At 50.8% G+C, this 25,917-nt stretch overlaps 1 protein-coding gene across 2 annotated transcripts in view; it reads left to right on the top strand.

Annotated features, from left to right (window-relative positions):
• The first annotated feature begins 606 nt into the window (after nt 1-606).
• AKNA (AT-hook transcription factor) overlaps nt 607-25,917 on the top strand; it is a 42,966-nt gene continuing 17,655 nt past the window's right edge. For both annotated transcript variants that reach the window (XM_064378638.1, XM_064378640.1), the window contains exons 1-7: nt 607-6,337; nt 9,806-10,872; nt 13,146-13,220; nt 18,861-19,017; nt 19,759-19,913; nt 23,277-23,336; nt 25,653-25,780. In XM_064378638.1, the coding sequence (XP_064234708.1) occupies nt 6,064-6,337; nt 9,806-10,872; nt 13,146-13,220; nt 18,861-19,017; nt 19,759-19,913; nt 23,277-23,336; nt 25,653-25,780 (1,916 nt within the window). In that variant the 5' untranslated portion in view covers nt 607-6,063. The remainder of the gene's footprint in view (nt 6,338-9,805; nt 10,873-13,145; nt 13,221-18,860; nt 19,018-19,758; nt 19,914-23,276; nt 23,337-25,652; nt 25,781-25,917) is intronic.

Here is a 25,917-nt window from a genome sequence, read left to right on the forward strand (position 1 = left end):
GGTGCTTCCTTGCGGGACTAGTGTCCACACAGCTGGTGGAACCCCTTGAGAAAAGCAGGTCTGTGCCAGCTGGGGGTGTGGGATGGCTGAGGCCAACACAGCCTTTTTGGAAGGCCTGGTTACTGATATAGGGGGTCTTCTTTCCCCATCTCCCTGCCTCCTACATGTCTGATAGTCTTGGTTTCAGAGTTGCGACACCTGGGCTTTGAATCCTCCAGCTGCACTTCCTGGCTGTGAGGTCTTCTGAGAGCTTGCCACGTCTCTGTGCCTCAGTTTCCTCATCTGGGAGGTATCGGGATGGAGGTGTGGGTTAGAAGCAGCGGTGCATCCTGGGCAGCCCTGGCTGGAGGGAAGGGGTTGCAGAGGGCACAGGGAGGCAGTGTGGGCTGCGTGGCTGTGCTGGCAAAGGAGGACCCGGGAGTCCGGACCGTTCTGAGGGATCCAGCTATACAGGGAAGGGTCACTGGCTGTGGCGTGGCTGAGGGGACAGAGGAGCCCTGTGCGGGTGGCGGGGAAGAGGAGTCCATCCCACCCAGGAACTGAAGATAGACACTTTGGGGGTGTGTTAGACCCTTGAGAGAGCAGGGGCAGGGGCGGCATGGGGGTGAGAGGTACAGAAGGAGGGTGGAGTGGCTGCTACTTCCTGGGGGGCCAGTTTCTCCAGGGATGGCAGGGGCCCTGAGCTCCACAGCCCTCCCAGTGGGGACTTCATCCTAAAGGAGCTGACCCTCCTGTGGTCAGCCCCCAGCTCACATGGCTGGAGTCTTCACCAAACCCCACTCACTGCCTTTAAGGAGCAGCCTTGCTGCCCTAAGGAAGGCTGGCTGAAACAACTCTGCCTTTTGTGGCATTCAGAGACCCCTGCTCATAGCTCTTCTTCAAGGTCAGGTCATGCTTTCAGACCTCCGTGCCTTTGCCTATGCTGTTCCCTCTGCCTGGAATGCCCTCCCCAATCTTCTCCCCTAAAACCCTCATCGTTTCTGAAGCCCACCTTAAAGCTTCCTGTAGTAACCTTCTGTATTGCACTAACCTGCACCATTCAAAATTTTGGAACGCTTTTACTCTTTTCTACATTCTTTGCATCTTATGTAGTGCCTGGTATGTAGTAGGAAGTCATAAGGCTTTTTTAAAAAGTTAATTTGCACCTGCCAAGTGCTCGGTATGTTATCTTTTTCTTTGAAATGTGACCTCAGGGAGGAGGAGAGAGGCTAACAGCTCTGAGGCTGTTGCCCTTAGGAGCTGAGTCAACCAGGGACTTCAGCATTCTTTGAGTCCCATCCCCTGCCTCCCAACCCACCCTAGCAGGGTGAGCAGGTGGTACTTTCTCTATTTTGCAGTGAGGGAAATGCAAGCCCAGCCATACACGGTGAGTGACAGCAGCCAGGACTAGCACCTGTCCCCAGATGCCCAGCCTGCTTCTCTATCACAGCATCATCCCTGTCGGAGGTTGGCAGGGAGTTGGCACTAGTGTGTATTTGTTGACTAACTAGCTGACTGGCCAGTTCTGGGGCTCCTGTGGTGCTGAGGGCTGTGGCTCGCATGGAAGATGGAGGCCTTGCATGGGAAAGGCTCACTGGTGTTGGCGCCTGGGGGCAAGTGCAAAACTCTAGCCAGTCACCGCAGCTGCCTGTGACGTGCACCTTCCCCTGGTTACAGTGAGATTTCTGCCACGACTGAGTCATCCCAGAAGACAGGATGTTCCTCTTTGTGCACCCAGAGGCCTCTGTGATTGGGCAGGCTGCTCTGTGGCAGAGCTAGAAAAAAAGCCCTTTAAAAAGTCAAAAACCACATACCTTCCCCGGCCCCTTCCCAGCAGAGGCTTCAGAACTAGAAAAGCAGCAGCTAAACCGTAGCCCCTCCTCCACCTGCTGTAACTGGTAACTGCAGGAGCGAGGAGGCCTAGCGGACTTCAAAGGGCAGGCCCTGCTTGAGGCCCTGGTTTAAAATGCAGATTCCTGGGCCCTATCCCAGGGCCACTGAGTCAGGCTCTCTGCAGGTTGTTTCAGGAAACTACATGCTTAGAGGATTCTTAAGCACACTGAAGCTTAAGATCCCTGGCAGGGATTTCCAAGAGGGGTACAGGCCCTGCAGAGGGTATGAGGAGCAAGGATTAGAGCTTCTATTTAAATATAGTTGACCAGCTGGGTGGGTGGCTCACGCCTGTAATCCCAGCACATCGGGAGGCTGAGGCAGGAGGATCACTTGAGTCCAGGAGTTCAAAACCAGCCTGGGCAAAATGGCAAAACCCCATCTCTACAAAAAATTTTTAAGAATTAGCCAGGCATGGTGGTGCGTACCTTTTGTCTTAGCTACTCAGGAGGCTGAGAATGGCTTGAGCCCAGGAGGTCAAGGCCACAGTGAGCTCTGATTGCTACTGTACTCCGGCCTGGGTAACAGTGAGACCCTGTCTCAATAAAATAAAATAAAATATAAAATACAGTTGACCCTTGAACAACACAGGGGTTAGGGGTGCCAACCCTCATACAGTCAAAAATCTGCTTATAACTTTTTTTTTTGAGACATAATCTTGCTCTGTAGCCCAGGCTAGAGTGCAGAGGCACAGTCTCGGCTCACTGCAACCTCCGCCTCCTGGGTTCAAATGATTCTTCTGCCTTAGCCTCCTGAGTAGCTGGGATTACAGGTGTGCACCACCACACCCAGCTAATATAGTAGAGACAGCGTTTCACCATGTTGGTCAGGCTGGTCTCCAACTCCTGACCTTGTAATCCGCCCCCCTCGGCCTCCCAAAGTGCTAGGATTATAGGTGTGAGCCATCGCGCCCGGCCTGCTTAGAACTTTTAACTCCCCCAAAACTTTATCAATTACCTGCTATTGACTGGAAGCCTTGCTGATAACATATACAGTTGATTAATGCATATTTTGTGTGCTATATGTATTATGTCATGTTTTCTTAAAGTAAGCCAGAGAAAAGAAAATATCATTAAGAAAATCATAAGGAAGAGAAAATCTACTTACTTTCGTTAAATGGAAGTGGATTATCATAAAGGTCTTCATCCTTGTCATCTTCATGTTGAGGAGGAGGACGTAAGAGGAGGGATTGATCTACTGTCTTAGGGGTGGCAGAGGCAGAAGAAAATCCACATATAAGTAGACCTGTGCAGTTGAAAACGTGTTGTTAAGGGTCACCTGTATTTATGTCCTTTTTCCTTTTTATTTTTAGTAGAGACAGGCTTTTGCCATGTGGCCCAGGCTGGTCTTGAACTCCCGAGCTCAAGCTTTCTGCCCACCTTGGTCTCCCAAAGTGCTGGGATTGCAGCTGTGAGCCCCTGTGCCTGGCCAATTTTCTATTGTGTCTTTTTAGAAAATCTCTTTTGAAATTATTCTTTCTAATATATGTACCATATTAGCATGATATATTCAAGCAAATACGTTTTTACTGATGGGTTGTGTGATTAAAAAAAATATTGGGGGGCCACTAGGCCAAAATTGACAGTAGCAAGTCTTGCTCTGGCAGGAAGTAGCCGAGTGATCTTAGCCAAGTTCTACCCTCATGTTTGTAGGGAGGGCAGATTCTGAACTTACAGGTAAAGCTTCTAGCCAGGCTAGGGTCGAGTGGGCTCATCACTTGTGCTGGGGACTATGGGGCTAGAGGATAATATACAGGGCGATCTGGAGGAAATTCTGGGGCTCTACATTTGGGGGTAGAGAGGGAGACTGACAGAGGATAGAAGCCCAAACACCCATCCACGGAGCAGGAGTTGCAGCCGAGGATGGAAGAAGGGTGTTCCCTGTCCCTCCTTCCTCCAGCCCTTGAGAAGTCAGCCTTTCCCGGGCTGCTCTGTTCCCTGGGGAACTTTGTGTCCAAAAATAGTTGCCTGCTGACTTTTCTCAGCCACACAAATCAAGCAGGATCCAAATGCTCACGAGGATAAAGGGACAAACACAGACTTTCTGTTCTGGGAGGCCTGGAGTCATACTCCCTTCGACACAGCATGCAGGGGAGAAAGCTCAGACTGTGGGCCAGGAGGCTGACTTTTGCCCTTGCCTTGTGCAAGGCCTCTCCCCTCTCTGGACGTCAGTTTCCCCATCTGTGGAAGAAGGCCTTTGTAATGAGCTGCTCTGGGGGCCCGCTGTGCTGATGTTCCATGGCCAGGAGCTCCCTGGGAGACCGTGCCCAGGCTGGGTCAGCTTTGCACTTCCTGGGCCTGGCTCAGTGCTTGGCAGAGAGGAAGTGCTTGGGGAAATAGCAAGAGAGTGGGAAAGAAGAGGCAAAAGGAGATGAGAGGGAGAAGGAGTGAGGGAAAGAAGGAGAGGATTGAGGGAAGGCAGTGGAGGAGCCCTTCTCTGGCCACCCTGTTCTTGCAGCAGCTGCCTGGCAGGTCCCTGTGTGGCCAGGTTCCCCTGCTCATTCTCCCAGAGCTGCCCGAGGGGAATGGGGAACTTTTAAACCACACCTCTGATGGGCTCTCCCTGTGTTCAATACCCCCGCCATCATCAGGGAAACCACTGCCAGGTCCAGGAAAGCCCCTGGCAGGCTCGCTCCCCACCCCCAGGTCCCCTCACTTGGAAGGCTTTTTCTTTGAACTGAGGTGAAATTCACATAACATAGAACTAACCATTTTTAGGTGAACAATTCAGCGACATTGAGTACATTCAGTGTTGTGTAACTGCCACCTCTATCGAGTTGCAAAACATTTCCATCACTTCGAAAGGAAATCCCACACCCAGCAAGCAGTTAGTGTCACTCTCCTCTCCCCCAGCCCCCTGCAAATACCAATCTGCTTTCACTCTCCAAGGAGTTACCTTGTCTGGACGTTTCCTATCCGTAGAATCACACCATCGGTGGCCTTGGTGTCTGGCATCGTTCACTGAGCATCGTTTTTGAGGTTCATCTAGACTGTACTGTGTGTTGAGGCTTCATTCCTTTTTGTTTGAGTGCCTGTTTTCAATTATGTTGGGTACTGGAATGCTACCTTTTTTTTTTTTTTCTTTTGAGACAGGATCTCACTTTGTCGCCCAGGCTAGAGTGCAGGCATGCAGTCATGGCTCACTGCAGCCTCAACCTCCTGGGCTCCAGTGATCCTCCCACCTCAGCTCTAGAGTAGCTGGGACTACAGGTGTGCACAATCACACCTGGCTAATTTTTTGTAGAGACGAGGTTTTGCCATGTTGCCCAGGCTGGTCTCGAACTCCTAGACTCAAGTGATCTGCCCGCCTCAGCCTCCTAAAGTGATGCTGGGATTATAGGCGTGAGCCACCATACCTGGTCTGGAATGCCCTTTTCTCTGTCTCCCGCCACCCACCTCTCAATCTGAATTCTTCCCCGGGTGAGGGCAGAGATTCCCAGAGGAACTGGCTTCTAAATGGCATCACCTGACTTCCGTGGCCTGTGTCGGGCAGCCCCCGTGCCGCCTCCAGCACGTCTCACCTGGATTTCTAGTTGCCTGGTGATGCGTCTGCTTCCTCCTGGGGCGTCAGTTCTCCTGTGAGCAAGGCCTGTGCCCCATGCCCACATGCAGAGCCAGTACTCAGTAACACTAGCTAGCATGCATTGGCCTAGTGGTCCCCCAATATTTTTTTTAATCACACAACCCATCAGTCAAAATATAGTTGCTTGAACATGTCATGCTAATATATTACATGTATTAGAAAGAATATTTAAAAAAATGATTTTCTAAAAAGATGCAATAGAAAATTGGCCAGGCACTGAATAGAAAATTGGTCAGTGCACCGGCCGCTGGATTCCTCATCCTGTGTCTTATCTGGTTTATAAAACCCTGGAAGGAGAGAGGAATTATTATTCCAGCTTTATTGATGAAGAAAATGAAGGTAGAGTGACTTGCCCAAGGTCACGTAGCTTTGAGAGGACGCAGCCAGGAGTTGAACCAGAGCTGTCTAATTCCAGAGTTCCTGCTGGAAACTTCTTGTTCCGAATGAAAGAGGGGATCAGGATTGATTAATGTTATCCCTTGAATGTGTCCCTGACAGGGCACAGGCAGGATGGCCAATGCTGATAGGAGCCAGCGGTGACTCTGGGGCCCCCTGGCAGCAGCTCTTTCTCCTGAAGATGAAGTGGCCCAGGTGAAGCCCAGGCCAGTCCTGATGGCCAGCTCGGGGACTGAGATCCACTGGGCTGAGCCTGGCTTGGGGAAGGGCCCCCAGCGGCGGCGCTGGGCCTGGGCTGAGGACAAGAGGGATGTGGATAGAAGTGGCTCACAAAGCTGGGGAGAAGAGGGACTCTTTCCCAATGCCACCAGCCCCCAGCTCCTGGAGGACTTCCACCTGGCCCAGCAGCACCGGCCGCCCCTGGAGTGGAACCCACACCCGCAGCCTGATGGGCATCAGGACTCCAAGTCAGGAGAGACTTCCGGAGCAGGTGAGACTGACCCCCCGCCTCCAACAGTGGTGTCCTGCCCCTGAGACATCGCACGTTCTAGCAGAGGGGAACGGAGTGGAGGCTCCTTCAACATTTTAAATTAAATTCTACAAAGTCTATCATTTAAAATTTTTTAAGATTTAAATTGTATAAATAATACCATTGATTGCAGGATAATCAGAAAATATAAGCCAAAAATTAGGTAAAATTTAAAATTAAAATTAGGTAAAATTTCAAATTTAAAATTATCCATCCCCAGATCACCACTGTTTTCCATATGTATAGATATGCAAATGTAACATAAATATGCAACAGTATTCTACATACTTCATTGTAACCTGGTTTTTTGTTAACTTAATAGATGTGAACATTTTTCTAGCTCATCACATCCTCTCCCGCAAGTCATTCCTAGACTTCCATGGTGTGGATATTCCGTGGTTAATCGGCCCGTCTCCTATCGCTGGACATTGTAGCAGTTTCTAGCTTTTGCTATTATAAATAATGCAGAGATGAATGTCACTAATATATCTTTGCACACTTGATTTGATCATATCTTTGGTAATTTGAATTACTTAGTCCCAGGGTTATGTCCAGTTTGGATTTTTTTTTTTTTAGGCAGAGTCTTGCGCTGTTGCCCAGGCTGGAGTGCAGCGGCAGGATCAGGGCTCACTGCAGCCTCGACCTTTCGGACTCTATCAATCCTCAGAACTCCGCCTCCCGAGTTGCCACCACACCTGGCTAATTTTTGTATTTTTTGTAGAGACAGGGTCTCACAGTGTTACCCAGGCTGGTCTCCAACTCTTGGCCTGAAGCGATCCTCTCACCTTGGCCTCCCAAAATGTTGGGATTACAAATGTGAGCCATCCATCATGTTTGGCCATTTTTAAGATTTTTAAAAATCCCAATCAGCAGTGAGAATGTTGAGATTTCTTGTTTTCTACAATAACTGTGTTCTGGTTGCATCCAGACCAACTTAAACTAAATCCCTAGTGTTGCTTAGCAAGTTCCTTCTGTCTGAATCTTGCTTTTTCCTTCTATAAAATGAGGAATAATATCGTGGAGAATAGTAAGAGCTTGATACAAGGTGGCTATTGCACTTAGATTATGAGCGAGATGCCGCTGTTTTAGGGTCCTGTGACTCCTGCAGGCTGGTGTGGATTGTGTCATTACTCAAAGTTTTACACACCTGATCTGCTCAAAGTGGGTACTGCCCACTGCTGCCCACTCAGGAGCCATTTCTGAACTCTCTCTCCAGCAGGGGATGGTGAGTGAAATGCACTGGGCCGACAGGGCAGAGGCATCTCTTCCTGGGGTCACATGGTAACCCCTGCTATGATGTAACAGCTGCTACCCTATCCTGTGCCTTTACTATGTGCCAGGCACAGGGCTGGGCAGCGTCAAGCCCTCTCTTGTTCCCTCCTCACCACCCTCTGTCAGGTAGGAGGAACTAGCCTCAAGTTTGACTATGGATTGCCAGAGAGTTCAACAATTTGCCTATGGCCCCAGTGAGGGGTCCTAGGAGCCAGGACTGAATCCAGGGCTCCCTGGCTCCAAAGCCCAGACCCTTCACCCCTAGTGTATGACCCCTAGTGGTGGAAGCAAACTCACCTGCATGGCTGGGGCCTGGGTCCTAGGTCCAGGGAACCACCGGGTGATCATTGGCAACTTATGTAATGTTAAGGTGTGCTGCTGTAAGCAAGAGTAACTTGCTGGAGGAGCTGTTAAGTGGTTAAGGGACACAGAGGCATCAAGGTAAGGAAAGGGAGTGAGACAATGGTGCATCTGCCTGAACAGAGAGTCTATGCCTGGTGGTACCCAAACTGTGTCTCATGAAACTTTGGACCTATCCCAGGGGTTAACCCTGAGGTCTAGAGCAGAGTGGTTGCTCCAGAAACCATGACTGCATGGATGGTGGTTAGATGCATGGATGAATGGACAGGTGGGTGAGGTGGGAGGTGGGTGGTGGGTGATGGGTGGGTGAATGGGTGGGTAGATGATGGATGGATGTTGGAAGGATGGTGGGATAGATGGGTGGGTGGTAGATGGGTGAATGGGTGGGTAGATATTGGATAGATGTTGGAAGGAAGGATGGTGGGATAGATGGGTGGGTGGTAGATAGGTGAATGGGTAGGTAGATGGTGGATGGATGTTGGAAGGAAGGATGGTGGGATAGATGGGTGGGTGGTAGATAGGTGAATGGGTGGGTAGATGGTGGATGGATGTTGGAAGGAAGGATGGTGGGATAGATGGGTGGGTGGTAGATAGGTGAATGGGTGGGTAGATGGTGGATGGATGTTGGAAGGAAGGATGGTGGGATAGATGGGTGGGTGGATGGATAAATGGTTCTTGAGTACGCACTCCGTAATAATTACAATAACTATCTACTTCCTGGGAGTTTTACATACCTTATCTTCCTCCCTCCCTCCCTCCTTCCTTCCCTTCCTTCCTCGCTCACCCCCGTTTTCTCCTTCCTTCTGTTCGGTCAACAAATAGTGTTGGGTACCAGCACTGCAAATGCAATTGTGAACAAAAACAGAGAGCATCCTTGCCTTCCTAGAGCTTGCAGTGTAGTGGGGGACACGAATGTCAGTGAAACATAAATGGAAAACTGTTGCTATGATAAGTGGTTAAAGTAGAGGTAGCCAGTCCTATGAGGACCTGTAAAAGGCAGAACTTGACCTAGTCAGGGAGATCTAAGACTTCCTGGAGGAGGCCGAGGTTGAGCGAATGCCTGCAGGACAGATAGGAGTTAACTAGACCAAGGAGGGGAGAGAATCCCCTGCAGAGGGAGGCGCACATGCATAGCCCCCGTGGTGGGAGGAGCATGGTGTGCACGGAGCAGGAGTAGGGGGATCTTGAGGGGGCTACGGAGAGGGATCAGGAGAGCTAATGCGGCTGGAGTGGCAGGACCTTAGGACCATAGGGAAGGTTCTGTTTTTCTTCCACAGACAGACATGGATGAGTTTTCAGATGGGGATGCAGGTGAGGATGGAGGAGATGATTAGGTGGCTACTGAGTGCAGCTGGCCAGACAAGAAAGAATGGGGCGCCAGCCAAGGCAGCAGTGGTGGACCTCAGAGCAGTAGATGAGTTTGCGATTTTTACAGGAGGTAATGGGGCAGGACCAGGTGACAGATTGGATCCAGGGGCTTAGAGGGAGAGAGATGGCAAAGATGCATCTCAGGCTTCTGGCTTGTACGCCTGGAGGGGATGGTGGTGTCGTCTACTGAGATGGGAGACACTGGAGGCATCACCCACCGGGTTTGGGTTTGCGTTTGAGTTGGAAGGACCTCTGAGCAACCAGAGGGAGTATCAGACAAGCACTCGGCTATGTGTGGGGCTCCTTGGGATTCCTTCCATCCCCATGTGATGAGGAAACGGAAGCCAGAGAGTCGAAGTGACTTAGGGTAAGTTACATGGTGGGTGCAGACCTGGTATGTGCTAAGAAGTGAATGGCCTGTCTTTCCAGAGGCTGAAGTAGAGGATGCGGACAGCCCAGCAAGTTCCCACGAGCCACTTGCCTGGATCCCCCAGCAGGGCCATCAGCTGGACATGACTCAGGAGGAGCCAGATGGGACCCTCGGAAGTCCGGAGGTGGAGGATGCTGGAGAGAGCTGCCCGAGGTTGGGGTATGAGGCTGGTCTCAGCTTGGAGGGCCATGGAAACACCAGCCCCATGGCTCTTGGGCAGGGTCAGGTCAGGGGCTGGGTGGCTTCTGGCGAACAAGCCGTTGGAGACAAACTTTCTGAACGTTCCGAGGTCAACCCATCCATTGAGCTGAGCCTGGCAAGGTCCTGGAGCAGTGGGACTGTGAGCCTCGACCACCCTAGTGACAGCCTTGATTCCACTTGGGAAGGAGAGATTGATGGCTCCCCTCCCACTGCCCTGGCAGAAACCTTGCCAGAGAGCCCCAGCCACCACCTCCTAAACCCAGATGACAGAACTGGAGGCAGTGTTGTTCAGGCAACCCCCATGGAATTCCAGGACTCCTCGGCTCCCCCAGCCCAGAGTCCACAGCATGCCGCAGATAGATGGAGGAGAGAAACGACCAGATTCGCCTGCCCTCAGCCCGAGGAACACATCTGGAAGCCGACAAAGACATCACCTAAGCCACTCCCTTCCCGATTCATTGGCTCCATCAGCCCCCTGAATCCTCAGCCCAGGCCAATCCGGCAGGGCAGGCCGCTGCCCAGACAGGGAGCCATTCTGGCTGGCCGATCCTCTTCTAATGCCCCCAAGTATGGCCGGGGGCCGTTGAACTACCCACTCCCTGATTTCTCCAAGGTAGGGCCCCGGGTGAGATTCCCCAAAGATGAGAGCTACCGTCCCCCCAAGTCTAGAAGCCACAACAAGCAGCCTCAGGCCCCTGCCGGGCCCCTCATCTTCAAGTCACCAGCCGAGATTGTGCAGGAGGTGCTGCTGAGCAGTGGAGAAGCAGCCCCGGCGAAGGACATGCCTCCTACCCATCCCATCACCAGGGTACCACAAGAATTTCAGACGCCGGAGCAAGCCACTGAGCTGGTTCATCAGCTCCAGGTTAGTGAGACTCATGGCTGTGGGTGTGTCATGAAGGCCCCTGTTGACTTGGGGTGGAGGCTAATTGGGGTGGGGAGGCCTGGGATAGAGGCTGACTGGGATGGGGAGGCTGGGATGGAGGCTAGTTGAGCTGGGGAGGCCTGGGTGGAGGCTGGCTGGGGTAGGGAGGCCTGGAGTAGAGGCTGGCTGTGGTAGGGAGGCCTGGGGTAGAGGCTGGCTGGGGTGGGGAGGCCTTGGGTAGAGGCCAGTGGGGGTGAGGAGGCCTGGGTAGAGGCTGGCTGGGATGAGAAGCCCTGGGGTGGAGGCTGGCTGAGGAGGCCTGGGGTGGAGGCTGGCTGGGGTGGGGAGCCCTGGGATAGAGGCCAGTGGGGGTGAGGAGGCCTGGGTAGAGGCTGGCTGGGGTGAGAAGCCCTGGGGTGGAGGCTGGCTAGGAGGCCTGGGGTCGAGGCTGGCTGAGGAGGCCTGGGGTGGAGGCTGGCTAGGGTGGGGAGGCCTGGGGTCTGGGCCAGGAACTCCCTGCTGGTAGAGGGAGGGTGTGCCTGGATCCCTGAGATAGACCCAAGCCCTTTGCTCAAAAAGAGCAGGGATGTACTTATGTTTCAAGAATGATCTGTTTGTTTATTTTCAACTTCTCCTTTGAAAAAATTAAAATATATACAAGAGAGAAAACCGTGGAATGCACTCCCATTACCTACCCCCTGGCATCCACAATCAGCAGCTCCCGAAAACCTCTCTCGTCTGTGGCCTTCCCTCTCCCCTATTCACCCCCACTAGGTTATTTTGAAGCAAAATCTCGGGCATCCAATTCTTTTACCTAAAAATATGTTAGTGTGTATATGTCTAAAGATAAAGACCTTATTTTAAACACAACCACATACCATTATCACCTAAATGTTAACGCCAGATCCTTAAATATTAACAAATACCAAACCCGCAGCCACACCTCTCCATGCCTCATCAATGGCTTATTGGGTCTATTTGTGGGCCTCAGCATCCAAACATGGCTTGTATATTGCATTTGGTACCTTTCAAGTCTCTCCTCTCCTTTTTTCTTTTCCTTTCTTTCTTTCTTGCATTTATTTTTTCAAATCTCTCTTACTCTCTTAGTCTGCCCTCCTTCTTACTTCTGCCGTGTAGTTCATTTGTTGAGGAAATCGGTCAGTCCAGCAGAGTTGTCCGCATTCTGGGCTTTGCTGATGTGCTGTGGTGTCTCTTCATGCGTCCCATTGTCCTCTTTCTCTTGAATATTGGTAGGTTTCGAGCTAGAGGTTTTGGGGGGCTGTAATTACCTGTTTACATGAGTATTTCACCTCCAGACCGTGAGCTTTGTGGGCGTAGGGAGTTTTGGCAAGAGCACATCCCAGGTGGCTTGTGTGCCTCCTTCAGCAGGCACAGGATGCCTGCTGGCCTCTTGTCTGTGATTTTGACAGCCTCTGATGGTCACCGTCTCAGTCCGGTCTTTCATTTGGGGGTGACAAAGCGGTAGTATGCTAATGCTCTCACTCCTGCATTCATTGCTGGAAATACGCCGAAAGATAAAAATGTCCCTCATCAACTACTTGGTTACCAAGTTCTTGTTTGTATGGGAAAGGCCAGCGAGAGGCTGCGCTCTGTCCTTTTATTGTTACCGTGACTGACCCATAATGGTACTTAGTTACTGACCCGTCTTCAGAAGGAGTCAGTTCCTCACATCCTCCAAAGGTGACATGTTTTTCATTTTTTCCTGCAATGACCTGTCTTCCTAAAGCTCTTTGGATTTGTTTAAGGCAGGTGACTCTGAGTGGGTGGAACAGTGATTTTCAAGTCTTCTGTTTCTCTGCCATGGGACTCGGGTGATTCATTCAATTAGCCATTGAAAAAAGTATTTAAGCACATACTGCTTGAGCACCAGCAGTGCAGCCGTGGGGAAGACAGATATGGGCCTCACCCCACAGAGGCGACAGGTGGGCAGAGAATTTGGATAGATGAAATAGTGGCAGCCCTCTGCAATACGGGTTATGTATCATGGTAAACCAGCCAGACGCCCTCGGTCTAGACTCATTGTCAGGGGGTAGGAGCATCATCCCGCTGCCCTCTCGTGCTCAGAACTTGAACGTGGTGGGTCTGTGTTGCACACAGGCCTGAGGATTGCTCAGCTCTGGTCCCACCATGGAATGCTGTCCGCTCAGGAACCCAGAAGCCCTCTTGGAGGAGGGTTTGCTGCCAGGGTCCCCCCCCAAGCAGGGGTACGTTGTGTGCCTGGGCATGTGACGATGCTGCTCCCTTTTTTTCAGGAAGACTACCACAAGCTCCTCACGAAGTATGCTGAGGCTGAGAACACCATCGACCAGCTACGCCTCGGGGCCAAGGTACCAGGCTGGGGTGGGGAGGAGGCGTGGGCCCGAGTCCCCGCGAAGGTAACACTTTTCCGCAGTCCTAGAGAAAGGCCACTGCCTCCTCCATCTATTGAGGCCCTGGAGATAGTGGAGCACCAGTTTTTGTTCTACCCCAAGGTCCCTCTGTGACCTTGGGCAGTGACCTTGCCCTCCCTGGGCTCTTTTTTTATTTTTTATTTTTTGAATCAGGATCTTGCTCTTTCACCCAGGCTGGAGTGCAGTGGCACGGTCATAACTCACTGCAATCTCGACCTCCTGGACTCAAGGGATCCTCCCGCTTCAGCCTCCTAGTAGCTGGGACTACAGGCATGTGTCGCTGTGCCCTGCTAATTTTTTTAATTTTTTTATGTTTTATAGAGACAGGGTCTTACTTTGTTGCCCAAGCTGGTCTTGAACTCCTGGGCTCAAGTGATCCTCCTGCCTCAGCCTCCCAAAGTGCTGCTGGGATTACAGGCATGAGCCACCATCAGCCCAGGAATTTCATTAAAATCTCTCTCCATCTAGATGGGTTCTGGAGTAAGGTCACCTGGGTTCGACTCCTGGCTCCATTGCTAACGAGCTATGTGAACTTAGGGAAGTTACTTGGGCTCTCTGAGCCTAAGAGAGTAACACAGAATTTCTGCTCAGCCACTGGTGCTTGTTTTCCAGGCCTGAACCTTCCTGGATCACACCTTTGCCTTTCTCCCTCCCCACCACCTCACTATAGCCTCTCCCTTCCCCTGAACAGCAGCGTTGGGCAGGGGTAGAGTGGAGGGGAAACCCACCACCCCAGCCCCCACCCCATCTTGGGAGGAGGCTGTGAATTCTGCACCTTCCTCTTTTCTGAGTGAGGCAGGAAGTGGGACCTGTGGGGCCCCTCGTGGCTTCCTGCTTTTGCTGTGCCCTCCTCTTGCCTCATCAGGCAGCAGTGGAGGAGAGGGTGGAGCTGAGGTGCAGAGATGTAGACCCGTCCCCACCCCCCGTCCACCTCCCGCCCCCCCCACCCCCCGTCCACCTCCCGCCCCCCCCACCTCCCCACCTCCCCACCTCCTGTCATGCTCCAGGACCGCGCCTCCCGCCCCCACAGCTGCTGCTCTCAGTGTCTAGAGGCACTTCCGGGGCAAGTGGGCGGAAGCCACTGTGGAGAGGAAGCAGAGTAGGGGGCTGTTCCAGGACCGGGAGCCCCTCTGCATCACCACACCTGCTGCCTGGAACAGGCAGGCCCTTTCCCCCTTGGCCTCATGGGGCACATCTGTAAAAGAGGGCTGGCTAATCAACTTCCTCCTAGGAGCCAAGTAGGCTCCTTCCAGCTTTCTGAACCTCTGGGCCAGATCCAGGGTTGGAAGAGACAGGGGCATCGAGAAGGGGAGTGGAGGGGAGTTTGCTAGGTCGTCCTCTCTGGGGAATCCACATTCTCTTGGCTGCAGAATCCAAGTAGGTCCAAGGAGAAAGGAACTGGTCATGAGACCCAAACGCCTGGGCTTCCCCATTTGACAGATTGGGAAACTGTGGCCCCTGTTTGGGGTAGGGGCCCCTGAAGGTTGAGGAATGGCTGGGGCTGGAGGCTTGGAGCATCTCAGCCCTCCCTCCTGCACTCGTTTAAAGGCATAAATCAGTATACAGAAAGCAATTACCTGGCGCTTGGCAAGCCCTTTGTAAGAGTTAGGGAATATTATTGTTATAAAGGTGTTTACTGCAAGCCCCTGTGTGCCAACCACGGTGACACAGGCAGGGGTGGACATGGGGGAGTGCAGCCAGGGTGCCTCCGCTCGTGGGTGCTCTCTTGACCCAGTAGGACTCAGGGTCCCCCCTTGTGTAGTCACCCCGCCCTGGCTGGCACCCAGACTCCTGGCTCCTGTGTGCGAGGGTGTCACAGGAGGAGAAAGCCAGGAATGGTTCTGTGCCAGCTCACTCACTCCCACTTTCTGGAAAAACAGTTGCTTGGCCCAAGGGCTCTCCTCCTTCCCCCAACCTTCTCTCAGCCTCAAGAAGTGTGAGCTCGGTTCAGGGCTCTGCCGGAAGCAGGATGATACTATCACCTCGCTGCCCAGAGCCTCCCAGAGCCCCAGAGCTGGAGGGGAATCACTCCAGGTCCCTGGGGCTTGAGGGGAGCTGAGATTCCAGCTGGCCAGGCTTCCTCACTGGACCTCTATGCACTCTACCCTGAAGGCTGGAGAGACCCCAGGACAGCCTTCTGCTCAGAGCCCACGAGTTCACAGAGGCAGTCCTGCTCCTTAGACCTCCCCAGGACCCGCTGAGCAACTTCACTCTGCTCAGAGCCCACGGGGGAGGGAGTCGAACTGTAGATGTTGCACTAGACACCCAGGCTAGGCATGGCAGGTAGGTGGACAGCAGTGGATGCGGACCCATAGGAAGGAGATTGATGTTCACTAGGCAGCAACAGGTATCCTACCCAGGTTCGGGGTCATCTTATTTGAGCCCCTCCACACACAGACACTGCGGCTCAGCCAGGTGGAATGATTTGCTCAACATCCCACAGCTGGTGCAAGAGACAAAGCTGGGACCGAAACCTACATCTGCCTGATTCTAGAGCAGGTGTTCTTTTCCTTATGCCTAGGTAAGCCCTGGCACTCAGGCCCTGGCACTGGCTCTGGAGAGAAGAATAGGGACGAGGCAGATTGATGACAGTTATAGTAATAAGAATGGTCATAGGTGATGTTTATAGACCACTGTCCTATGTAATTTGCAGATGGGGAAGCTGAGGCACAGAGAGGTTAAGTAACTTGACCAAGATCACTCAACAAGTAGGTGCCAGAGCAGGAGTTGGAACTCAGCAGCCTGGCTCTGAAGCCCACGAGTGACACCAAGCTCTAGCAGAACTGGACTCGGTTAGAGGCGGGATCTGCAGCTGAGGAAGGCTGGCCCAGGATCTCCACGGGGTCTGGAGCCTCGGGGTTGGGGCAGGACCAGGGAGCCCAGCTGTGGGGCGGGGAGCCACGACTGGTCAGGAGTCACTGGTGGGCTCTGTTCTCTAAGGCCAGGGTTTATGGTGATCTCACTGCGTTAGCTACCATGTTGCCACCTCCTCCTAGCCCCTGTTCCTCCATCTCAGCTGCAGAGGGATCTAGAAGAGCTGAGGTGACCAGAAACTGCCCCAGAAGGAATTACAGAGATGATGCCAAACCACCTTTTTTCAGTGTGTTCTGATGGCCACAAATTGGCCCAGAAGCCACCGGATGGGATGGGGGATGGGGAGATTTCTGTGTGCAGATGAGTTGGGGAAATGTCTTCCTCTGTCTTCCTCTCTCTTCCTGCTCCCCGCCTGCCCGCCCCATTCATAAAGCCCATTAGCATTTTAAAGGCTGAGAGAAATCCATCTGTGCAGAGAATATTCATTTGTTTAACCCAATGTTTCCCAAATTCACTGGTCCTCCCTTCACAGGATCCTGATTCACCTTGCACAGAGTCCCCCGAGTGAGCAAATCCAGCCTTGGGGAGTACCCAGGACACCCTGGCTGTGTCCAGGTAGACGGACCCTGGGAGGGCCAGGCCTGAGCAGCTGCAGCTGCCACCCCCACCCCCACACCCCACTTCGTTGCTCTGCCTGGGCATCTGCTCAGGTTTTAGGCTTCTCTGCTTCAAACTCCTTTATGGTCCCTGAAACAAAGGATCCCACTGGCTTCCCTGGCCCATCCCTGTTCCCTGTTACTCCCCAGGTGGGGCCTGAGGCTGAGAGAGGGGTCAGGGGAGGGAAACATGTCAGAGGGCTGGGCCTGCCCTGGGATTTGGGTCACCTCAGGAGAGGGGTGCTGATAGGAAAGGCCCCACAGGGGGGTCTGAGCAGATGGCTGACAGGATTATTAAAATCCAGCTTTGTTCTCATCTGGGGAGGCTGGGCCCGAAAGAGGGGGAGGCAGCGGGGACCACGCCACACTTGGAGTTGATTTTTCAGCCACAGCCAGGACCTACACAGCTTAAGCAAGAGAGGCTGCTTGACTGGGGGCCAGGGAGCCCCTTCCACCAAACCCACCCTAAACTGCCAGTTTCTGACCTTGTGCAGCAGGGGGCAGTTAAGATAACCCCCCTGACATCACGATGAGCAGGTGCCTCTAAGGGTGTAGCTTTTCCATGGACCCATCTCCATGGTGGCTGTGCAGATAATGATGGTGATGATGATAATAGTGATGGTGATGATGATGATGGTAATGGTAAAAATGGTGATGGTGGTGGTGGTGGTGATTGTGATGGTGTTGGTGATAATGAGGATACTGATGGTGATGGTAATAATGCAGCTGTTGCTGATGGTGGTGGTGATAACTGGTGGTGGTGATGGTGATGATGGTAGTGCTGATGATGATGGTGATGAATGTCAGGGTGGTGGCTGCTATTTACTGAGCACTTATTTCATGCACAGAGAGGTTATTAAGCCAACTAGGACTCGGAGGTGTGCCGTGGTAGAACCTAGACAGGAAGCTGGGCTCTGACTGCAAGCCCACATGCTAAGCCACAGTTGGCAAACTCTGTAAAGGGCCAGATTGTGAAAATTTTTAGCTTTGCGGAGCATACAGTCTCTGTCACAACTACTCAACTCTGCCATCAGAGTGTGAAAGCAGCCATAGACAACACGTAAACAAACAGGCATGGCTGCGTTCAATAAAACCTTATTTACAAAAGCAGAGCATAGTTCTCCAAACTCTGCTCAAAGCAGTTGAACAGCATGTGGTTTCCCCTGCTTTCAAGCTTCAAAAGGTCTTCCTTAGTCATCTGCCTGACTCCAGACTTCTCCCTCACCAACGGCCATGTTAAATCCGCCCTCAAGTGAGAGGGAGCTGCTACCAATGGCAGATTAGTTTGTTCACTTCCTGTTTCACTCATTCATTCGAACAGCTATTAGTTGCTATTATTATCAATGTAACAATTGTTGGAAATGTTTATATGCGTTAAGAAATAATTACATGTTTTATTGTATAGTGTGATATAATTATAACCCACATTATTAATTAAGAGTTACTGTTAATAGTAGAACCAGCCGGGCACAGTGGCTCACGCCTATAATCCCAGTGCTTTGGGAGGCCGAGGTGGGTGGATCACCTGAGGTCAGGAGTTCAAGACCAGCCTGACCAACATGGAGAAACCCTGTCTCTACTAAAAATACAAAAGTAGCCAGGCATGATTGCGCATGCCTGTAATCCCAGCTACTCAGGAGGCTGAGGCAGGAGAATCCCTTGAACCCAGGAGGCGGAGGTTGCAGTGAGCTGAGATTGTGCTGCTGCACTCCAGCCTGAGCATCAAGAGTGAAACGCCATCTCAAAAAAATATATAGTAGAACCATAGGTGTTGGGGTCAGATAGAGCAGTGTTGTAATCCTCACCCAAGGACTTGTCAGCTGGAGATTTTGAGTAAGTGACTTAATAACCTCTCTGCATCTCCGTTTTTTCTTCTATATAATGGGGTGTTGGGGTCCCCACCTTGTCTTCCTTTCAGGACTGCCATTAAGGGTAAGTGAAAGGGCATGGAATTCTTCACCTGTGTTTGACCCAGCCAAGGGCTGCACTGAAAGATGGTATTTATTACTACAGGGCATGTGTGTTGAGCTCCTGAATGAAGATGAGGCGTTTGGGTGGGTTTGTCCCTGCCCTGACTTGGCTCTGCCATGCCTCCCCACTTCCACAGGTGAACCTGTTCTCTGACCCACCCCAGCCCAGCCGCAGCATCCACACAGGAATGGTACCGCAGGGGACCAAAGTCCTGTCCTTCACCATCCCACAGCCCCGCTCAGCAGAGTGGTGGCCAGGCCCGGCCAAGGACCCCCAGGCCTCTGTGGCCTCAGGTGAGTCCCAGAGAACAGCTGCGCTGGAAGCTCCTTCTGCCTGGGATTCTGCTCTGTGGGGCCCACTTGCTTCACCCTGGGAATGGCACTGGCCTCAGGCCAGGGGAAGGAGGGAGGCAAGGCCCCACTCTGGACACTTTGACTCAACGGGGTCAGAGATGTGGAAAGTGTCGTGTTTTGAGCCACAGCAGCCTGGGGGCAGCCCTGGCCCTGCCACTTGGCATCTTGGTGATCCTGGGTGAGTTGAAAACATGGAGCATTGTCCCTAGGGAGCCCATATCTCAGCCAGGCCCTGCGCTAAGCCTTGACACCTGTGATCTCAGTTAATCCCCACAACAGCCCGTTGAGTTGTACTTTGTTGTCACACCCATGGCAGTCACGGGGACCAAGGCTTGAAGAGGTGAGGACACACTGAAGCTCACACAGCTATGGAGGGGAAGTGTCTGGACTTGAACCCATGTACCCCTGTGTGAGAGCCCACACTTGACTGGGAACCCAGAGGCCTGGCATAGCTCTGCCGTTGCCGGCCATGTGACCTGGGGCAGGTCTGGACCTTGTTCTCCCCTGTAAATGGGGGACGACGCTCTGCCCAGCCCACTTCCTGGGGCTGATGTGAAGATAGCACATGATGACTGAGCTGGAACTTGACGACGGAGGTGGTGGCTTTGAGGTTCAGCCTCAGTCCCTTCGCCCCTGGAGGCACTATTCTTGGCCCCTGCTTTCAGCGATTGTGTATTCCAGGGTGGCCATCAACTCGAGGAGACCTGAGCCCCTCCTCGCCCACCAGCAAGCCCACCCTAGGGTGGCTTCCAGAGAACCAGGGCACCTCCAAGGACCAGTCCTCAGCAGAGCAGACCCAGGCACTGGCTTCTCAGGCCAGACAGTTCCTGGCCAAGGTGAGTGGACTCCCAGCTTTGCCCCCGAGAGACCTAACTCACCTGGAGAACACAGAACCTCTGCCTGCTTGGGTGAGAGGCGCTCTGGGAGCCTCCCTCGTCATTCCCCTGCCTCTGCACCGAGTTAACTCAGCTGTCCCCAAAACATGAACCCCTCCCTGGTTTTAGAGGCCACACAGCTCCAGTCTCCTCCTTCTCACCAGTGCTAGGTTTAACCCCCCTTTTGGCAATGCATCCATCAAAGTCCCTCCAGTTGTGCTTAAAAGTGTCTCTAGGCTGATTCCCTGGAGACTCTAAGCTCTTGCAGCATTCCGGAAGGGTAACAGAATCTCCACTCTGCCTTTTCCTCTTCAGGATAAGTTGCCTCACTTTCTTAGTTCGTTTTATTAAATAAATCAATTCTCAGTTACTCCTCAAGGGTCTTTGTATCTCCATCCAACAGTCCAAGTAACTGTGGATTGTTTACAGGTCTGTTTATAAGTGTACATTGGCTTTATTCTAGAAGTTCTTTGAAGTACCTTATGAAAATACATGTTTTAACCCCATTCTGAAAACAGAAGCAAGGAAACTGGGGCAGAGAGGAAGTAAGGGTAGAAAAAAATAAAGTACATGAAGTGAGTAAATACAATGTTCTGTTGGACCCTAAGCACATTAGAGTCACACATTTAGCTTTGAGCTTCCAAGCTGCCAATGCAAAAAGAGAAATGCCATAGTTAAACACACCACCATGTCCATAAAAAAAATTAGAGAAGCCCTACCATGGTATTCTTCTTCCCTTCCCTTCCCTTCCCTCCCCTCCTCTCCCTTCCCCTCCCCACCTTCCCTCCCCTCCCCTCCCTTTTCTTCCCCTCCCCTCCCCTTTCCCCTCCCCTCCTTTGCTTTATTGAAATACAATTCACATACCATGCAATTGATTCACTTAAAGCGTATGCTTGCTTCAGTGGTTTTTAGTATCTTCACAGTTCTGCCACCATCACCACAATCAATTTTCATCACCCACTAAGAAACCCCATCTCTATTAGGCAGCCACTCCCCATTCCCTTTTCCCCCAGCCTCTGGCAGCTGCTCATCTGCTTCCTGTGTTTATGGGCTTACCTACTATGGACACTTCATAGCAATAGATACATGCAATATTTGTCCTGTGTCTGACGTCTGTCACTTGCCGTGTTTTCAAAGTTCATCCATGTTGGAGTAGCACATATATGCAAGTACTTCATTTCTGTTTTTTTTTTTTTTTTGAGACAGAGACTCTCTCTGTTGCCCAGGCTGGAGTGTAGTGGTGCCATCTCGGGTCACTGTAACCCCCAACTCCCAGGTTCAAGCGTTTCTCCTGCCTTAGGCTCCCTAGGAGCTGAGATTACAGGTGCCAGTCACCACACCCAGCTTATTTTTGTATTTTTAGTAGAGACAGGGGTTTTACCATGTTGGCCAGGCTGGTCTCAAACTCCTGTCCTCAGGTGATCCACTCACCTCGGCATCCCAAACTACTGGGATTATAGACTTCATTTCCTTTTACCACCACCATACTTGGTTCCATAGCTGGAGACACATTTCTCCTTTGTCCTACCTGTTGTCCAGAAAATAAAGTGATGTCAAATCATCACACTGACCAGGAGCTGGGGCCTTAGCTGACCCCTCATGATCTAGGGCTACACGGTCCAATTCAGAAGCCACTGGCCACACGTGGCTGTTGAGTACTTGACATCATCTGCTCTGAATTGTGACACGCTGTGGGTATAAAACACATACCAGATTTCAGAGACTTAGAAAAAAGTATATAAAATATCTCTCTATTTTTAATATTGATTACGTGTTGAAATGATTACATGTTGAAATAATATCATTAAAATGATAATTATAAATTATAATTATAATTATAAATTTATATATAAATTTATATAAAATTATAATTATAAATTTATAATTATTAATTTAATAAATTAATTTTACCTGTTTCTTTTGACATTTCTCAGTGTGGTGCTGAGAAGATTGTAAATGACATGTGTAGCTCACACTGTATTTCTGTTTTATATATGTATTTCTATTTTATATGCGTTATATAAAATATGATTTTATTATATACATTTCTATATTACATTTCACACTGATCTAGAGCATTCTTAAAACTGAATCTCAAATCATCCCTTGCCTCGCTCTATCGCCAGGCTGGAGTGCAGTGGCGCAATCTCGGCTCACTATAACTTCCGTTTTCTGGTTTCAAGCAATTCTCCTGCCTTAGCCTCCCAAGTAGCTAGGACTACAGGTGCACACCACCACACCCGGCTAATTTTTTTGTATTCTTAATAGAGACGAGATTTCACCATGTTGGCCAGAACAGTCTCCATCTCTTAACCTTGTGATCTGCCCGCCTCAGCCTCCCAAAGTGCTGGGATTACAGGCGCGAGCCACCGCGTACGGCCTCGCTTGCCTTTTTTCTAATTAAATGTTTTTTGTTTTTTTCTTTGGAGCAGGTAATAGAACCCCATGATAAGGACGCTTGCACAGTACAGAGTGCATATTGAGCAAAAAATAAATCTTTTCTCAACCCATGCAAAAACGTTCACTGCACACACTCGCATTTATAGAAATGGTTGCATAAGCTACTGTACCTTGGCTTTTTGAAGTCCTAAATTTGAATATTTATTTTTGGGCAGGCAATGAATTCACATTGTTCAAAGTTCAAAGGAAGCAGAGGACATGTAGTAGAAAAATCTACTTCTCTTCCCTGTCTTCCAGCCACCCAGTTCTCCTGAACAATTAATGTTTAATTGTTAATAAATTAGTTATTAAGTAATAATTAAATTAATTGTTAAGAAACAAATTTTAGTTTCTCGAAGCCCTCTAGAGATGGTATGTTACATATAAGCAAACGTATTTACAGTTTTCCTTTTTATTCTCTACATATTTTATACAGATGGTAGCATACCATAAGCATTGCCCTATACCTTGATTTGACACTGAAAAACAGGTCTTGGAGGTATTAATAGCTCAGAACATATGTGTGTGCCTTCCTCTTGTTGATGGCTGCATACTATTCCACAGACAGGCATTTAGGCTGTTTCTTGTCCCTTCCCTGCTGTTCATGCTGCACTAAATATTCTGGCTCATTAGTCTTCATGCACATGAGTGAGTTTCTTTGTCATCAGTAAATTCCTGCAGGTTTCACTCTGATTTTTCTCAAGGCTGCCATGCCTAGGGCTGGTGGTAGAGGCTGTTCCCAGCACCCACCTCTCCATGCTTGGCAGAAACCCCACATCCTGAGGACAGACCCAGCTCCTCTTACCAAAGCATGGATGTGGCTGGGTGTGGGAGTCTGCAGGACTGGATTAATGGAGCATATTTCTTTCCCCTCCCAATGTCCAGGTGGAGTCCTTTGAAAGACTGATACAGGCAGGACGACTCATGCCCCAGGACCAACTCAAGGTACTGCCCAATTCAGGAGCTGTCCATGGAACTGCCGGACAGCTACTGTCTCCTGTGGCTCTGTCTCTGATGCCTCTTTCGCTGCAAAATGGGAAAGAGAATCCCAGACACTGTTTCTTTAGAGCAAACAGCTCCTGCTTAGCTTCCCATGACAACGATTATAATATCACAATAGTTACCACTTACTAAGCAAGGATGGTTGTGTGCCAGGGACTGTGGTAAACCCTAGTGTATGTTATTTTATTTTATCATCATCAAAACCCAGCGAAGCAGTTACAGTCATCACCCTCATTTAGCCAGGATGGAACTAAAGCTCAGAGAGGTGACTCAAGGCCATTCAACTAGTAGGTAGCAGAGCCTGGAGCCAGGTCTGTCTGCCTCCCAGATCCAGGGTCATAATCACTACCTCGCACTACTTTCCACAAATTATCCTGCCTCTCAGCAGGCAGAAAAAGGCCTTTTCTTTTTTATCACCTTTAAAAAAAATTACAAAAGTAGTTGCCCAAAGTTTGAAAACGAGGTTTAAAAAAAGCAGAGTGGGGAGACCCTTTCTAGAATCCGTATTGGTGTATTTCCTTTTGGAATTTGGAGTTTTAGATAACTGTGGTCATAAATACCATTTAGATTCCTGCTGCATCAGCCAGAGTCCCAGTAAGGAACAGGGGGAGCTTTCAAATCTGGGAGTGTGGAGGTCAAAGGAAGGAACTGTCAGCATAGGTGTGGGCAGCATCAGGGGACCCAGCAAAGGCTGGGGGATCCCCAGGGAGTAGCATTAGCGGTTCCGGCTCTCAAGTCTCTCTCTTCCCACCCTGAAGTCTCTGATAGGTTCCTCCCACTAAACAGACCCAACCGGAAGCCAGCAAGTAGAAAGCCCTGGTGCTCAAAGCACAGAGCAGGGTGGGAGAGTAGCTGAGAGGAGGTCTGGAGAGGTAAATGCAACACACTTAGTTTCTAAAAAATTGTTATGGCAGGAGCATTTTCCTGTGTGGTTATATATGTGTATATACATACATTTTCCAATCACAAGGTGTGTGACGTGTATCATGTAGTATCATCCAGTGGATGACCAAGGACCTTATAAACTAAAACTCTGTTCTAATTCCTCCATATACAGGGAAGTTGAGAGCTGTTGGAAGACTAGATGTGACCAGGGAGTGCATTCTAGGTTGTCCTTGGCCTCGGTCTGTCCTCAGAGTTGAGTGGGATGTGGATGCTAGTAAGACAGTGATACCGGCCGGGCACGGTGGCTCACGCCATATCCCCGCACTTTGGGAGGCTGAGGCAGGTGGATCACGAGGTCAGGAGTTCGAGACCAGCCTGACCAACATGGTGAAACCCCGTTTCTACTAAAAATACAAAAATTAGCTGGGCGTGATGGTAGGCACCTGTAATCCCAGCTACTCAGGATACTGAGGCAGGAGAACCACTTGAACCCTGGAGGGGGAGGTTGTAGTGAGCTGAGATTGCGCCACTTCACTCCGGCCTGGATGACAGAGCAAGACTCTGTCTCAAAATATAAAAATAGAAAAAGACAGTGATACCAGTCTCAATTCCTGCAGCTTTAGCTGTGTATCACCTATGATCACGTTTACCACGCGAGGCTAGCAGAATTGCTAGGACCATGAGCTCTGGGGCCAGAGGGCCTGGGCCCACATCTTGTCTCTATAGCTCACTCACTCCATGACCTTCACCAACTTAAATGACCTCTCTGTACCTCAGTTTCATTCTTTTTAAATGAAGATGATAAATTACCCTTCTCATTATGATTATATTGAAGATGAAATAAATGCAAAGTGCTTTAGCACAGAGCCTCAGTGCTCAGTAAGCGTTCTCTATCATGCGATGGTGATGATAACATTATCTGTGTTGATAATCTGTAAGAATTTGGGGAAAGAGTGGCTAATTTTCTGAAGCCCACAGTTCTGTAAATCAAGAATGAGGATCCAGAGCCTCTCAAGTAATAGGTCCTTACGGAGATATAGTGAGAGTGTATTTGACACTGTGACAGCTATGACAGTTTGTGGTACTGTGGGGTCCTTGTAAGTCTACCCAGGAAGCGCTGGTGCCCTCTGAAGCTTGTGCCAAGATTCTAAATGGTGTCTCTGTTGTGCCAGTCTCATGGCAGAGAGCTTGACCGGAGCAGCTCTTCAGAGCAAGCAGCCTCCAGAGATCTCAACCCCAGACTGTATCTCGCATGAACTCAGGGGCCCAGGTGCCTCCCATGGCCTCCCGCAAGCTGTCTCATCCACTGTGTCTGCAGGGACAGGCCCTGGGGGTGCTGAGCACTCAAGTCTTCCTGGCCTGGTCTGGTTTCAGGGCTTCCTGCGGCTGAAGGCTGCCCACGCAGCCCTGGAGGAGGAGTACCTGAAGGCCTGCCGGGAGCAACTCGCTGACCAGCCGCTTGCCAGCTCCATGGGGACGCCTGGGAGATTCGATCCTGGCAGGTACCTGCTGGGGAGGAAGGCCTGAAAGGACAGATGGGAGGGGTCCTTGGAGTCCCTCAGTCTCCAGGAGGGAGACACTTTGTCCTTACGATTTATACACAAGGGAACAGAGAGAAATCCTATCCTAATTAGCAACA

This window comes from Aotus nancymaae, unplaced genomic scaffold (genome assembly GCF_030222135.1).
Source record: "Aotus nancymaae isolate 86718 unplaced genomic scaffold, 86718_ANA_hifiasm-v0.15.2.pri h1tg000003l, whole genome shotgun sequence".
NCBI classification, from domain to species: Eukaryota; Metazoa; Chordata; class Mammalia; order Primates; family Aotidae; genus Aotus; species Aotus nancymaae.